This window comes from Anopheles coluzzii, chromosome 3 (assembly GCF_943734685.1).
Source record: "Anopheles coluzzii chromosome 3, AcolN3, whole genome shotgun sequence".
NCBI classification, from domain to species: Eukaryota; Metazoa; Arthropoda; class Insecta; order Diptera; family Culicidae; genus Anopheles; species Anopheles coluzzii.
In genome coordinates this window covers 74,330,841-74,348,608 of record NC_064671.1, presented here as the reverse complement: position 1 = coordinate 74,348,608, position 17,768 = coordinate 74,330,841, and the positions used below count along the sequence as shown (strand labels likewise).

The window sequence follows — 17,768 nt, the reverse complement described above, 5'->3', positions numbered from 1 at the left end:
TCGAACCCACCAGTGACGTATGGTTTCCGAATCCTCTTGAAGATGTCAATATCAAAAATGGTACAAAGCATTCCTTCGAGAATGCCGATCTGAGATCCTAAGCCTAGAGAGAGCAACATGGTGAAAAAGAGCACAGCCCAGAAGGGAGAACCTGGTAATTCGACGATTGCTTCAGTGAATACGATGAACGCTAGACCGGTTCCTTCGGCAGCCTGTAGTTCAGATGCAAAAATATAGACAATAATTGTATATGACATACATAAATTAAATACGAAAAATACATACACTGGACAACTGATCTTCAAGACTGCACTTCTCAAACTCCCAGTCTTTAGTCATCGTCTCGTTCAATCCGGCCATCGCGTGTTCGTACTCGCTTTGATCAACATCCATCGATGGAAGAAGGTTATGTTTCACTAGAATATGCTTATTTCTGGGGAATTAAACAAAACACACATTAGAGCAGGACTGCTTTTGCGGAAACACGTTGGCAGTTACTTACACTTGGATACATCTATCCACGCCTAACGTAGCCTTATACCCTAGGATGGCAAAGATGACGACACTGGCGTAGATTGCGGTGATCGCGTTACACACGGACACTAGCAACACATCCCGTACACAGTTATTTTTTGGCGTGTTATAACTTCCGAACGCAATCAACGATCCGAATGCGAGCCCGAACGAGTAAAACACTTGCGTGGCTGCATCTAACCACACCGTCGGTTCCAGTAGCTTCTCCACCTTCGGTGTGTACATGTGCATCAGTCCGGCGCCGGCCCCTTTGAGGGTAATGCCGCGGATGAAGAAGATCGTCAGCACGATGTACGGAAAGAGCGAGGTAAAGTACACTACTTTGCCCGAACTCTGGATGCCCTTCATCACGATGAAGAACACCACCGTCCAGGAAAGCATCAGGCAGAGCACGATCCACCACTTGAAGCCGCCGGTTTCGTCTATGCTGGGTGCCGCGTCCAGCGTTGTCCGGTACCAGAAGTAGGCCGTCTCGGACGACCGTTCACACTCCTCAACGTCGGTACCGTTCAGCTGGGGACAGACAGCCCATGGTAAGGGATACTGTAAAGCAGAGAGTTGATAGGAGACTATAAGAGGGTTTCGCTCGTTGTGATGAATGCTAGCAGCACCAGACTTACCCGAAAACTGTTGAAGAAGTAGTAGAAGCACCAGGTAATGATGACATTATAGTAAATCGCAACGAACAGCGTCACAATGCAGGAGCTGATGCCGATGCCGCCGAGCCACGGGTGTATTGTATTCCACACGCCGAGTGCACCGAGACGCATCCGCTGGCCCATACCGAGCTCGATCAGAAACAGGGGAATACCCTCGAGAATCAGCATAATCATGAAGGGTATGAGGAAAGCACCTGAAAAGTGAAGAGAAGGCAACACAACATTATACATGCGACCTGACGGGTGGAAGCGAAGGGGCATCGGTTTGATACAATTGTTGGTAAGATAAGAAATTGAGTTTTCTTGTACGTACGAGTGTACTTTCCGCAAATGCTTTTATGGTCGGGTCTTGCTTTGATTGCATTTATCAAATGTTTGCTATATGTGTGTGTAACATTTTTAAAAAGAAACCAAGTACCAATCATCGTAATGTAGGTATTTCCAGTATTGGGTGGAGTTGATAGCTTTTTTTTTAAATTTTACTTTAGTATTCCCTTTACATTTTTTGTTGAAAGTAATTCAAGAATCAAACCGACATTATTAAGCAGAAGCCGCATAATATTGTATAGTTACTTAAAGGCTTTGAATAGTACTTTTAGAATATTGCCTAAAATGTTAAGGTAAGAGCAACATATTAATAATAGAAAGCCAATAAAAGTTGCTTTTATTAGGACGAATTGAGAATAATTGCGACCTATAAGGTCTTCAGATATTTAGGCAGGATTCAGATTAACTTGTCACAAGTCGGAAATTTTCGTGCAATCGTTACTGCGTGACCTGATAGTTACTATAAGGTAGCCGCACGGTACCACTTTGATAGCGTTCTCTATCGGAATTGAGAGAAAACATCGCTGTACCATCGAATCGATATGTATTAACAACATTTAATTAGGATACTAGAACATTTAAGTACAGTATAGGACAATAGAATTGTATTTGAATGCATATTAATGTTCTTGAACATCATTAGTAACGATCCCTCATATGCAGCACTGACGATGTTGCATAGATGGAAGGTAAACCATGGTTATGCATTGCACTATCTTTATGTACCGAAATAATCAGATGCAAAATATACGATAAGTAGCGTGGTTTGTATCGCTCCGTATATTAAAATTTTGCGATTCTTTAGCATGGTGCCACAATAAATACAGGAATTATTCTATCGTTTGTATGGAAGTAATAAACTTTGATATAAATCTTAAGTTTAGCCGAGCTTTTAGTAGCATATTGTTGTTGCATATATTACGCACATTTTTGTCCTTTTCTTCTTGAGCTTAACAAACGTAGCCTGTGACAAGGTTGGCGCCTAAGCCTCTTATGGGCTTAGTTTTCCGTTGGTGGTTAGACTAGCGACAAGCAGTAAGGTAGAGCCTCATCCCAGAAATGAACCTATGACGGGTGTGTTGTTTGCACAACAAGTTACCCGACTTGGTAACTGTACCACGGAGCCGGTTTACATATAAGATCATATGATTAAAGTTTAAAGTAACAACGATTCCCCACTATTAGATTCCACTGACTACCTACTAGTTGATGCTACTAGCCTATAGAATCATCAATTTCTTGCACAACATTGAAAAATTCAATGAGCTGAAAATGTAAATGACTACCAACGGTTATGAAGCATTCAAAATTATAGGATCCCAAATCAATTTGCAGAAGTTTTTATCGCCTTTTCAAACAACAGCCACGATGTGCTAGAACAGCCCAAAAACTCTACAGAAGAAAACGGCTGTTTTGTGTGCCGCGAAACCTGTTTACATCACGTTCACCAAACCGCTGTCCACTAATTACACTCCATGTTTCCTTTTTTTCCTCCCGCAAGTCAATGTAGCCAGCTCCGAAAGAAGATAATTGGGAAATACGACGGGGTATTTGCTTTCCCAGGACTGAGCCGGGGAAAGTTCACGCTCGCCAACGGTAAGGTATCACGATGACGGTTCGTTTCGCTACGTCCGCTCGACCGTAAATGAAGCCACGGCAGACGATCTTTGGTGGGGGTGCTGTTTCGTGGTGCTTTGCGGGCAGGATTAGCCTAGCTTCAGGCGCACTAATCATTCCCATCCGAAAGGTGCCACGTGCCCGTGTCTAGCGCTGCGGTCTTGCTGGCGCTGTATCACCGTGTGTTGGATGTACGAATATGACGGTCGATGACTACCGGTGGTTCGAATCGATCGTTCGACAGCGGACGGGTATACCGGTGAGAGTAGTTAGCGGAAGATTACGCCAAAAGGATAGCATGTCAGCGGGTTATTTATTCCGCACGGGAAAGCACAACCGCTGGTGTGCAAGGTCAAACCATGGAAAACAATTTTCCTTTCACATTTATAAATAGTTGCCCTACCGGGGGCTGTGTGGGAAATGCATGGATTTCCTGCAACGGCTCAACTCCTTCCCGCTTTTAGTAATGTAGAACGCCAAGGTCCGTCACATGCCGGGAGAAGGGGATTGGTAGCTTTTGTGTATGAGTGTAACTAACCCAGCTGTTGGAGAGGGGGATTTGGACCGCCAGGCGCCTGGGTTGGGTACGTTCGTATGTGGGTGGGTGTGGTTAGGTGGCGCACAGTGCACAAAAGCGTTGCAATAGGACGCACATGCAGCTGGATGCATTGGTTTATTATTTGTTATGATTATAATTTCCTCAATGCTCGCTCTGTTTACTGATTGTTGCATGCGCGCGGCTCCGTAGGAATGCGGTGATTGTGAACGAATGTCGGTACGAATCATATGAAACTGATTGGCAATTCATGCAAGTGCACTTATTTGATGAGTGTGAATTATGTTATGCTGGTTCATGGTACGATAAATAATAAAGAGCAGAATACAGAAGGAATGTAATTTGCAGAGTTTTCACAAATCCTAAATTAAATACAATTCCTACGCCCTAAATACTACTTTTGCTTGGTTATGCCATACGCAGATATGCAAAAAAAAACATCCATTATTTGCGCTGCATTCAAGCGAAACGATGCAGTTTTCCGGTGCAGTTAAGCGGTAATGCTGCTACCCAAACAGCTGTTTGTCATTCACGTCCATTGAAATACCCCGGCAGTCAAGGCAGCAGTAGTAAATGGTTTGTGGGGAATGTAAAATCCACTTAAAATTACTAAATGACTCACGAGACTGTACAAAGCCACTAGAGACACTTAAATGAATCATCTTCATGTGTGATGGATTGTAAGAAAAAAATGTACACGCTTTTGGTGGAGCACGCTTGTTGTGTCAAAAATAGCATAATGAACTGTTCGTCCCTTTTTTTTAGCCATACTTTCCGATTCGCCTTATGATGGTGGCGAAATTGCATACACATTTTCCGGTAAAATTTTCCACCCGTCATAAACTGGGACACCTCACACACACACACGCACACTCGTTTTGTAACATGCGCTCCAAACCCGATACCGGCAAACGGAAGCCGGACAAATGGTGGCATTGAGTCCGTTCGTCGTTTAACTTTTGCTCTACTTAATGAAGTGCTTAGAGCAGTGGTACGGTTATACTACTGCAGCTGTTGTTGCTGCTGCTGCTACTGCTGCTGCTGCTGATAGAGTGGTGGTAAATCTGTAAATGGATGTGCAGTGTAAATCATTACAGCACTCTCGGAACGTGCTTATGACGATACTGATGATGATGATGGAAATTGTCGTAACTGTTGGTGGGTGGGTGGGCCGGCTTTTAAACCAAAGCTGAGTGGACACACTGCAGGTGGGTGTGTTGGTGGTATGTTCGCACCAGGAATTGATAGAACCTATTGTTCGTCCGTCTGTTGACGAACGTTCCAAAGAACATGCGGGAATCGTTTGGAGAAATGATGTGCCATTGTACTAAAAATCTGACATTTATGCATCGTTTGTAGTGTAGTGCATTGGAAAACGCTATTTTTGCTTATTCTCGCTGAATGCATGTGGTTAGGTTTGTATGTGATTGACGTCCAATTATATTTCCGCTCCATGGAAGTGGACCATTCAGCGCAATTTGTGAGAGTGTGGGAGCATAAGCAGACTATTTTCCGATGGCATAATGTATGAATTTAACTCTAGTAAAGGTTCATCTGTTCCCAAGAATAATGCATTTATGAAATTCAAAGGTCTCTTCGAAAACTGAAATGGAAATTGCAGCCGTAACGTCGATAGTAAAACTGTAAACTTCATAAATCGTTCGCAAGCTTTAATTTATGTGACTCTTCAGTCACGAATCATATCTTCCAGGATTCATGAATCTCAAAAGAATAAAGTTTTCTCATTTTTAACTAGTGCTTCTGAATTCAACACATTGTAAGTAGTGTTGGGTTTCATTAATCTTTCGTTGAGATTCATTCATATGAATCTTCAGTGATGAGTGATTCTAATCTCGAGTCGAATCTTCAAAGATTCATGAATCTCCTAAGATTCATGAATCTCCTAAGATTCATGAATCTATAATATTCATAAATCCATTAAAATTCATAATGCTTTTGGGATTCATGAATCTTTAGAGATGTATGATCTCCAAAATATTGAATTTGCCCAATCCCACCTACAACTTGTCTGTTGTCGGTTCAACTGCGTGGTACTTTCCAAGAAGTCTCAAAAGCCTGCATAGGCTGGCATGACCACGTAGGTTGTTACGCAAAAAAAGAAGAATAATAAAAAGCTCAAACTTTAGAAATTTATGAATCCTTACAGTTTCATGTATCCCTGGAGATTCGTAATTCGTTTTAGATATAAAAATATCTACCACCGGTATCTTTTGAGATTCATAAATCTTTTGAGATTAATGAATCTTTCGAGATTCATGAATCTTTAGAAATTGATTAATCCTTCGGAATTAATAAATCTTTGAAGATTCATGAATCTTTCCAATCGGGATTCAGATTCATTGAATCATTTCAAAAATTCATTCAGATTCATGAATCTGAATTATCCAACACTAATTGTAAGTCATAAAAAAAACAAACAATACAACAATATCGAATTAGTAGCATTCTGAGTGTTGCATAACACACTGATTCCGACATGTTTCCGACAAGAGATTCATTTATCTTTATCTTTATCTTTATCTCATGTCTTTAGAGATTCGAAAATCTCAAACTTTGAGACTTTGGTGAAGCAGTCCACTTGGAAGATTGATGAAGATTAGTGAATCGGAATCATGAGTTACTCTTGTGTAGCTAATACATTAATGGGATTATCGAGTATCTTTCTATCGCTCGCTCTGATACGTCTGCAATTTTGTATAAAATAAACTATCTTTTGTAATCATGTATTTACTTGGTTTAGGTTAAATGTCAAGGTCAACAACATATCGACATGAAAAAATGATAACATTCAATAGAGCAATTAGTAACATTCTAAGTGTTGCATAACACACTGATTCCGACATGTTTCTGACAAGAGATTCATTTATCTTTATCTTTATCTTTATCTCATGTCTTTAGAGATTCGAAAATCTCAAACTTTGTGACTTTGGTGAAGCAGTCCACTTGGAAGAATGATGAAGATTAGTGAATCGGAATCATGAGTTACTCTTGTGTAGCTAATACATTAATGGGATTATCGAGTATCTTTCTATCGCTCGCTCTGATACGTCTGCACTTTTGTATAAAATAAACTATCTTTTGTAATCATGTATTTACTTGGTTTAGGTTAAATGTCAAGGTCAACAACATATCGACAAGAAAAAATGATAACATTCAATAGAGCATCACTAAGAGCTAAGAGCAGGTGCAGTCTTGTGGTGCAGTCGTCCCTCCGTAGCAAGCACTGACTAACTGGCTGCGTGGTACAGGTAGGTCTCGAAAGCATATGTAGTCCGGCATGTCCACCAAGGACGTTAGGCCAAATAGAAGAAGAGCAGATGAAATTAGACAAAACATATCATTTTTCATTGACATTACAAATCCAACAAACACGTCACATTCCTTCACATGCAGCACATTAATTATTCTAAGTACGTTCACAGAAAGCATCCGTGTTATATCTGTAATCCCGCGACTTTCCCCAAGATTCGACACGTTCCCGGTACAGTGCGCGTTGGCCCAAAGGATGGTGGCCAAAAATAAACCGACTGACAGGGGACGTCGAATGGGCACTACTAACCAGCGCTTGAGCCAGTGTTTGCCATTTTCGATAGTACTTATAGTACTCAAACTTTGTGACTTTGGTGAAGCAGTCCACTTGGAAGAATGATGAAGATTAGTGAATCGGAATCATGAGTTACTCTTGTGTAGCTAATACATTAATGGGATTATCGAGTATCTTTCTATCGCTCGCTCTGATACGTCTGCACTTTTGTATAAAATAAACTATCTTTTGTAATCATGTATTTACTTGGTTTAGGTTAAATGTCAAGGTCAACAACATATCGACAAGAAAAAATGATAACATTCAATAGAGCATCACTAAGAGCTAAGAGCAGGTGCAGTCTTGTGGTGCAGTCGTCCCTCCGTAGCAAGCACTGACTAACTGGCTGCGTGGTACAGGTAGGTCTCGAAAGCATATGTAGTCCGGCATGTCCACCAAGGACGTTAGGCCAAATAGAAGAAGAGCAGATGAAATTAGACAAAACATATCATTTTTCATTGACATTACAAATCCAACAAACACGTCACATTCCTTCACATGCAGCACATTAATTATTCTAAGTACGTTCACAGAAAGCATCCGTGTTATATCTGTAATCCCGCGACTTTCCCCAAGATTCGACACGTTCCCGGTACAGTGCGCGTTGGCCCAAAGGATGGTGGCCAAAAATAAACCGACTGACAGGGGACGTCGAATGGGCACTACTAACCAGCGCTTGAGCCAGTGTTTGCCATTTTCCATTTAATATTTCATGCTCTAGTTTCAATGGCTAGCGCCAACGATTTTCTATGGCATCATCCTCCATTCCATTCGTTTCCGCACACACATCTTCACCACTTCCCGGCTGACCGCGTTTTATTGCGATCAAGTGCATCGTGCGCAGTTTTCCACTTTTCAGCTGATGCCATATGACGCTGTGAGTGTGTTTGCCGCGATGTTGTTGTTATTGTTGTTGTTGTTAGTGATGCATCCACTACCTCGCCAATCGGACCGCTATCCACTCGAAGCGGTACTAACATTAACCTCCCTTCCCCGTCCAACAAAAGGAAGTAGTTGTGTTGTGTACCGCGTGTTTCATAAGCAGAGTTTGCCTCGTGTGAGCGGCCAGAACGGTAGGTGGTGTCCGCAAACCCTGGCACCTGCCAATCACTGTACAGTGTACGCTGTGCCGTAAGCGCCGGCCGTTTCCCACCCGTTGTAGGTCAGCAGTGTCTAGGGCGTCGTGACACGCAATTCTCGTTACAAGTACTCCGGCTGCTAGCGGCTGTATGATTTCCCAACAATACAGGGTTTTCCAGGAGTTCTCATAGCTACGGGACACTTTATTGACTCATTCATAAGTGAAATGAACTTAATGTTGTGGGAATTGGGATATATCGCATCCTTGTTGGACAAATCCAATAGGAATTTCCAAGGCGCCTGTCCAAAAAAGGTGCCATAGAGTCCAATTTCCAACGTACGAAGTTCACTTCCTATTAGATAGAGTCAAGGAAGTCTCCCACAACTATAAGAACCTCTGGAAAACCCTGTAATACTACTCACATACTGTTTCCCACTTCACTTCATTTTGTGGTATAGAAAGACTTCCTTTTCAGGCAAAAAAACAACAACACTTTCCTTTGTAACACTTTCCCCGAACTGGTGTGGGATCCGAGGCAAAACAAAGTTAGGAAACACACCGGTCCTTTACTTCTTTGTCGGTTCCTCTTCCTACTTCGCTTTCTGTCGTTGATGCACTAGGTTTCATGATGCAATTTCAATCGATCGAACGGCTACGGTGTGGTGTGGCTGGACTTTACACTTCCGCTCGTTCGATCGCTTATAACCCTCGCCCGCCCCGGGTGGCGCATGTGTCCTATCGGTGAGACGACGTATTTATATAGCCGTCGGTGGCGTTGAGGTAAAAGCAAAGCAATGTCGAAGAACGCTTTGGCTGGCGCCGTTCGATCGGATTTTCATTGGCATCCGTCGCGGGCACGCATATTTGCGCCACACACCGGTGGTGCGAGTGCTGTAATGAGAAGGTCTCTGTGTCATAGGTGTGCGTAGGAAGAAAACGTAAACGATTGAGTCAACATTGCGCGTTCCTTTACGTGCGAAGGTGGGCAGGAAAACTCTGGACAGCGCAAAGGGAAAAAGTGTGCTAATGTCTCACCGGCGAGGCATTTTCCTGCTCACCAACGTCGACCAATGATCTGTACGTTATTTTTAACAGCCTGTGACTGTGACTGACAAGCTTGCAACCCCTGTCCCGCCTTTCAAACCGTCAACGTCAACGTGATGTATTTGTTTACGTCTGCAAAAGGGCGAAAGTTCGTCTCGAGAGTAGAGCAGGGAGCAGGGTGTTGTTTGCCTCCTTTTTTTCCTCGTACATACACTGCTCTCGAAAGAGTAATAGTGTATCGTTCGTCTCTCGATCGTTTGGCTGCACTATGCTGTGACAAGCACGAAAACAATTACGAGCATATTGAGCGATAGTGAATAGGTGTACCTTCAACATCATGCACTGTTCATTGCTCGCTTCATTGACCATCACTAACCACATCAGTCAGGTGGTGGTTAGTGTCAGCTCGATGGCAGTGTAATTGATTTCTAGCATAGGCACCCACGAGAGGCGAGTAAGGGGGGTTTAAAATCGCTGCAAGGAGCGCCAACCGTTCGGTTTAATGACGCCAAATCTGTGCAATTTGTATTTGTCGATCGATCAATGAAGCTTGCGGGCTGCTCGGAATGTCGCCGCCCACCGGCACAATGCACAGTGGTTGGGTTTCGTAGTTACTACGCTCATCCCCTCGCACACCATTCAACTTGAACTTGGCGCCTGCTTCCCTCTCCCGTCCGACCGCAGAGGCCCCCCTGTGTTGCGCTCAAGGGCGGAAGGCGCCTTTGCACGATGTAATGGGTTTTAATGGTAATGGTAGTCTCTTGCAAATAAAGAGTACAGAGTCGAGAGCGATGACTGATGAATGAATTTTAATGCACCGGTCATTGGTATCACGCGACCCAAGATCAAGGTTGTTTGGGTTTAAACGCTCGGAGCTGATTGCTAATGGAGGCGCCTGGCTTTTAATAAGTGGTGGAGATTAATCACAAAAGAATTTAGTTTCTCGCTGCAAGCGTTGGATGATTCGTGGTGTACTAGACTAGAGATTTGCTATTTATCACTTTTAAAGTAAATTTTCCTTGTTTTATTGGAATGCATTATGCTAGGGAATTAATTTAAGAAAATCACGTTTTAATACTTAAGCAATAGTGAATACATTGTAGTTTTTTGACTCAACTATTCATCAATATAGTAAAACTTCAAATCAAATAACAACTTTTTACTAAAATAGTGATTATTCAATTGATTTTTAATGCTATGAATATAATGAAATTTGTATAGTCATTTTATACCATATATAAGAAAAAAAACAAAAGAGATTTCTTTTACTTGTTGAGGTTTAGTCAAAATTGTTAATAGAACTAATTAATTTTTTTGCTCAAAATTTATTCTATAAGATGTTGGTAATGTCGCAATATGAGTGAATCTTTGATGTTTTTCAAATAATTGTTCGTGACTACTATTAAACAGAAACATATTTTCAACTTCAGATGAAAGAGTTTACATTCTGTAAAAACCTACGGTGTCGTGTTTTCCTTCGAAATAGACACGTTTGTGAGTAAGGATAGTGGAAATCATACATCAACCGAAAAGAAAAAGATCTATGACAGTAGGTCAATTGATGTAAGGAAGAGAAAAGTACGAGTGAAAGTAGAATTAAAAGAAAGTTTTGGTGAGTGGCTATTTTTGTTTAATTAAATTCACCTTCATCTCCAACTCGACCAGTAAGTTGTTGGCAGCTTTAGAAAGGTATGTTAATAGATACTGCATGGCTAGAGGTAAAGCAATCTAAACTTTACGCTGTCGAAAGCAATGTGTAACCGCGCGGTTACACGAGGTGAAATATACAGCGAAATGAACTATTTGACAGGTGAAATATCTGACAGGTGCAGCTATGGAGTTGAGGGATGTAGCATCTGCTTTCGATAATCACTCGAAAGGAGTATCTCCTTGAGCGGAACATTTACAAACTGGACGAAATGGAGAATTGTTGACTGAAAATTACTTGATACTTGATATTGAAGTTATTTAATGGTTTTAGTTACGATTTTGTACAAGTTATTTGTTTACATTGCACATCAGTTGGTTACTGTCTGACCGATATTTCAACTGACAAATAGTTCATTTCGTTGTATATTTCACCTCGTGTAGCCGCGCGGTAAAATAACCTTGAGCTATAATGCCACAGATAACTCCGATGTAATTCGATAAAACATTGGAAAATATTTATTGATACTCGAGAACTGCCCAATTGGAAAAGATTGGAACGTTTTCCACAAGGTTGAATGATTGTTTAATCGATTGAAAAACTTTTGCGTTCCATTCTCGTTTCGACAAAATACTTTAGTCATTAAATTCAAACAAAAGCTTAGGTGGAAAGACAAACTTTCCAAAAGTTCCAATGCATCACAAGTAAAACATTCTTGAAAGTTTTTTGTGTTTTAAGAATTTCGTAAAACAATTTGATTTTCTCCATCAACTGCTTTTAACACTTCCGGCAAGAATGACTACTGATCGATAGTCAGCGCCGCTGATAAATTTGACCCTGGCAAGAAGAGGGGGTGCAGGATTGAACAAAACAAAAAAAAGAATCCCCATTTACTGTGAAGTCTTGGGGCGTCAGATGCCGCGCCATGTACTATCATTAGGGGTCCAGCGCTTGCTTCAAACACAATCGCCCAACGCGACAGCGACACCGACGACGACCTAGACTAGGTCGTGTGGCCGGCCCTTGTCGCGCTACTAGCGTTCCTATTAACGTGTCCACCGAATGCCGGCGCTGTCAGTATCAATCGAAGTGCGAAACGTGCCAACCAATGGGTGCTGATTGGAACAAATTTCCGTAATTGATACGTAGTGCAGTGAGTAACGCAAACAGTTGCAGCGCCCGATCGGGCCAATCGGGGACCGGTTGGGTGTGGTGGAGGTGATCGATAATAAATTAGTTAGACCCTGCGTAGTTGTATTCAAGGGTAGAGGGTACGCTGCGTGTACTGTCGAGGAGAGGCACCTATTGTTGAATCGTAATGAAATCGGAAAAAAATCAAAGAAATCGACGCGCACAAATCAAATTACGTTTGAAGGCATTTATTGTGATTTAAGATGTTGCAAGTAAGAAAGTTGTCTTTCAATTCGTTCCTATCTTTGCAGAAATTCTATAGCTAGCAAAATGTAGATTAAAAACATAAATAAAAGTATTGAAAAAACGAGAAAAAACATGTCTTTCACACGTCGACACAATTTCAAACAACCAAAAGGTGCAAAAATTTGTAGAATAGATACATTTGTATGAGTTTTCTCATGTAATATGGAATTTTAGAAGTCGTTCAGATTCATCTGTCAAAAGATTAGCTTCACTTTTCCAAGCTTTGTGTTATACGGTTCTATAAGCTCGTTCAATCTAAAAAGAGTCCTTTAGATTGCATGAACTTCCATAAAAATAATATACTATAAATGCCATTTGCACTTGAGTGAAGCCGTACCAGCACGTTTGACATGTTTAACACTCCCATGCAATTACACCTTTTACACTTCAACAATAACTTTGGCTGACTTTTCTCCGCCTGCAATTGGCGCGGGGTAACAGCTTCTAAGCGTGCGGCAGAACCGTTGCCAAACAAATAGGCAAGTGCAAGTGAAAAAGATTGGCTGCCAAAAACCGTGCAGCTTAGCAGGAGCGCCTCGCTGCTTGTGGGACAGACGCTCACGTGCTACGGATCTCCGCTGCATCTATCCGGGTATGAAATTGATTTTAATTCAATAATTTATCGCCCTGTCCCTGCTGGTGCCTACATCTGGTCCCGAACGGTTTTTGGCACCGATTCGCAACAATATCTCATTCAGAATGATGCTGGGGATACTAATATTGATTTTCCTCTCTCCCATGATTTTCCCAAACCCCCGGTCATTATGAGCAAAAAACAGCACAACTTACCTCCTCCATTCTGCTGGCAAAGGTACGGAAACCGCCAGATGTTGCCAAGCCCGACCGAGTAGCCGATAATACTGAGGAAAAACTGCATCTTGCCGGACCAGGCCGCCCGGTCCGGGTCGCCGTCGGGCAGCGCACCGGCCCCTTCCCGCGAACCGATCGAGCTGCGGTCCGGCGGCGACAGCATGATCGTGACACCGTGCGTACCGTCCCCGCGGGCACGCGTGTTGAGCGGGGCCATCTCGTGCCCGTTGTTCCGCGGGCCCGGCACCCCGTCCACCTTAGTCGTCATCGTCGTCACTGGGCGGGTCGTCAGTGGGTAACCGTTGTCTTGGCTGCGGATCCGTTGTGCACCACTTTACGATGTCACGCTTCGAGTGCCGATCCAATGTCACGGTTTTGGTGTGGTGTGGATGGATGGATGGGGCCTTGCCGAACTAGAGGGAGAGAGAGAGGGAAACAGAGAGTGAGACAGAGCAACGAGAAGATGAGACGTCACATTTAATTAGCACGCAATGATAGCAAACAATAACGTGTTCTTTTCGATCATTGTTAGGATGCGAACGACCCTTGGGGAGCGCTGGTCTCAGGTTCACGAGAACTCATTGCTGTGGGCGGGTGACATCGCGCTATGGTTCAGTGCGCTGGAAAGCGATAATAGCGAGCGTGTATGCATGGTATTGTGCCATTTGCAATGTGTGTGTGTGTATAAGTGTGGGAGTGTGGGGGTTCTGAGCTTGTTCCAGCAATGTAATATAAAATAATCCCTCGAGCGTTGCTCTAATACAGTGTTTATTTATTGTGGGCCGTATGTCTTGGTTTGTTGGAGATGCATGTTAGTGTGTTAGTGAGATTGGCAAGTCGATAACGAGCACGTGCGTGGCTAAACATTCAATTTTTTTTTATTTGATCAAGAAGAAGTGGTTTCTCAAGCATTTGTTTCGATTTTCAGCAGGATTTTTGTAGGTTTAGGTTTTAGAAGGAAATATTTTTTCAGATTTTTGCGAAATTAAAATTAAACGATATCTTTTCCTGAAGATGTACAGATAATTCAGAGTGTTGTATTTGATATAACCTACCAGTGTAATCATTATCAGTTATAAATGTTATCCATTACAACTATATTTTTATCTGTAGGTACCAAGCAATAGATGCTCAGTAAACAAAAAAATTAGTTTGAGATTTAAGTAATCTAAAGTCCTAAGTTTGGGATTTAAGTAATGTAGACCCCTAATTGCAATGTGTTCTATGGCCTATGTGTTCTGATGAAAAAAGGCATCAATTTATTATCCTACTTCGACTGAAGACTTTCATTTCCAAGGCACAATCAGTCATATCCTGAAATTTGAGTTCAAATCTAGTGCAGAATCTACTATTGAATGACTCATCAGTTTTATTATAACCTGCAGACATATGAAAAGCTGCTAATTTATTCTAAAAAGTGATTGATTTTGAATAATAATAAATTCATCTGTATAGCTTACAAGCAGTAAAACCTTTAAACTATCTCATGTAACTGCTCTCTGGTTCAGAAATGTATCAACAATACAGAGAAAACTTGAGTAACAATTGAATAAATTCTTATTCCCCCTGAGCGTAATTCATTTCATATCGTACCGTTTTTGTTCTATTTACTATCAAATATTGATATTGATAAGAAGTAAGTCGACAAAACACATGCTAACCATCACAATCAGCAAAGAAACATGTTTCTGCCGAATATGTTTTCCCCTACGTTTGTCGGCAGACCTGGAGCTGCTTGTCCGTCCACCATGACACGGCTCGTTATTGATATCATTATCATTTAATCACTACCCCAGGGCGGTACATGCGGGAAAGCAGACACAATGCCAGACACGATCTGACAGTCGACAAAAGACCATTATCGTCAAACGGATCAAGAGATCAGGACGAAAGGGCACGGACGATCGTTAGCCGAAATGCAAAGGTGTACGAAACGCGCATCACGTGCCCGTCTCACCCGGGACCTAAATTGTGGATTTCGTACATAACAGGCGTGCTAAGCTTCGGCGAACGATTGTTACGGTGATGAGTTGAAGCCGTACACTTGCCGACCACTCGACAGGACATTTGGCTCCATCCTTGAGTTGGAGATGTTATATCGCACCGTTAGCGTATCAGAGCGTCAGAAGAATGCCGCGTAACGATCGTGGGACATTAGGGAGGGAACCGGGTACGTCGTACGTACGTGTCCATCCGTTCGTTTCGACGTGTGTACGAACGATGGTATAACAAACAAGAAGCGAGAAAATAATCACCAAAAAGTGTACCGTTTCGTGTCTGGGTGCTTCAGAAATTGTGCCCGAACCCGGCAACATATATAGGATAGGTTAGGTGCTGTTCGTGTTCGTATTAGGGTGAGACGTGACGCTGATGACTACTGTTTAGTGCACAAAATTATAGAGCATTTGGATTTTTTGTTTTTTTAGTATAAAATATAACTTAATGTCGAACTTTTGGATATTCCAGGTACATTCCATTTAGACATCAATTTAAAGGATGCAGCTACAATATATTTTCTTAAATAACTATGCCTATTCCAAGTAATTTTGTTGAAGATAGCAACCTTCAGTTGCTGAGATTGCAATATTCAAATTAAAGATCTTGAAAAGCTCAAGACGGGAAACAAGAGGTGGTAGTGATGTAAGATAGTGGCCATATCATTGGCTAAAAGATGGGCTCTAAGTATCTCTACAGACTAAAGGTTTCGATAAATTCTATATAATTCTAAATAAATATTTCTAAACATTATAATCATACAATATAAATCGATCTTTTCTCTCTCCGAAACGACTGGTATTAAATTGACTCACCTACAAATCGTAGACCTGTGGTTGGAGACTCAGCTGTTGACTTGTCCCAGAATAGGTGCGCCGCTGTTTGATCAATATTCTACGATATTTCTTCGCTTCACAACGCACTCATCCGCACAGACAACGTGTTAGCCACGATTCTATTAACTCTATGCACTTTAATTTACTTCTTGAATCACTTGCCTGCGGCAAACTTACACACATTCACTTAGCTATAGAACGGCAAAACAAAATATAATTAAAATAATGCATCCATTTCCATTGCCCCAAACGGTCACCATGCAATAACAATCACTTTTATCACATTTTCCGTGGAATTAGGAACCCTTAAACCCATTAAGAGGGGGTAGAAAGCACACGCACACACACAGACACACATTACGTCCTTGACACAGAGTTTATGGCATAACTAAAACCCCTGCTCAACCAAAATCCGCCAGGTGTGCGCAATGCAGCAGGAATCAACCGAAACACTCGCTAACCACGTTTTTTTTCAACCGCGACGTGGTGTGCACAGGGTGACGGACGTTAGCAGTCTGCGAATAAAATTTCACTCGATGCGAAACGATGAGCAGAAACGAAAGGATGGTAATGCAGGGGCAGCCAGAATCCTGAAGACGTTGGATCAATGCGAATCGAATGAATCAGTTTGGTGGGTAGCGCTTCTGTGCAAGTGGAACAAAATTTGCAAATGGAACCAGCAAAGCTGCGATCAATGCTGTGGCATGGGGCAAAAGGACGTTTCGTAACGCAGCGGGATGGCATCCCGCTATTGGAGTCGGAAAAGTTGGCCAACTGTTGTTGGGCACCATCGACGAAAGGGAGAGATGATTTATCCGCAGCGCAAATGGTGGCTTTAGTGTCGTTGGCCCTGGCTGACCTCGGAACCTTCGGGCTGGGTGGGGAACGGGTTATTGGAAGCGTATGAAAGCTTTTACATTCCCATACAGTCTCCCACGCAGCTGACCCCCCATACTGTCAATGGCCCTTTGTGCTGTGTGGGCTCCCGTTGGGCAAACCGCCGGAAGTGTGCCGCTGGCTCATAATCTCACTTCCGAAAGCATGGGCATGGATGAGGCGGAGTTGAAGATCCGATGCGTGCGTTCAATTCCCGACAGAGTTTGCCAGAAAATAACGGGTAATGTACCGTCCTTGTTTTTGGAACTGTTAGACAACTCCGGATGTAGCCCGAGATGTTGGGGTTGGGGAAACGCTTGGGATAGTTTTCTGCTGGAACATTAATTGGTACTGACTGTCTCCACATGGAACAAAGACATGTAAGGTTGTGTAATAGTTTTTTTTTTTGTATCATCAAGAACTTGAGCAGTACTTGATGCTAATCTGTTGGGAATTTCTTCTATCATAAACCTTTTAAGGGTTAAAGTTTTTGATATTGTTGATGATATCTTTTTAGACCATTTAGTTCAACCATTTATTTGATAGCTTGTTTTACGACAGAGCACTGGTGTCGTCTCCAGTTACATTCCAACCAACCTCAATGTAGCTCTCTAGAAGCGCAACACGTTGCCCCAGACACAATGGTGGAAGAGAAAGAGAGAGAGCAATCTCTTACAGCAAGAAAAGATGGCTGTAATGCAGTGAAAAAAAGAAAGGCGGTATGGTCCAAAAGCAGAGCAGACC

General features: G+C 42.3%; 1 protein-coding gene across 7 annotated transcripts in view; it reads right to left on the bottom strand.

Annotated features, from left to right (window-relative positions):
- Positions 1-17,768, bottom strand: part of LOC120956014 (sodium-dependent neutral amino acid transporter B(0)AT3) — a 30,107-nt gene that overhangs the window by 8,196 nt on the left and 4,143 nt on the right. For all 7 annotated transcript variants that reach the window (XR_005751825.2, XR_007452519.1, XR_007452517.1 and 4 more), the window contains exons 2-7: positions 16,128-16,339; positions 13,297-13,730; positions 1,155-1,387; positions 503-1,077; positions 286-433; positions 11-212 (exon numbers count right to left, since the gene is read on the bottom strand). Coding sequence is in view for 3 of the 7 variants with exons in the window: in XM_049608292.1 (XP_049464249.1) it covers positions 11-212; positions 286-433; positions 503-1,077; positions 1,155-1,387; positions 13,297-13,585 (1,447 nt within the window). In the remaining 4 variants the exon portion in view is untranslated. The remainder of the gene's footprint in view (positions 1-10; positions 213-285; positions 434-502; positions 1,078-1,154; positions 1,388-13,296; positions 13,731-16,127; positions 16,340-17,768) is intronic.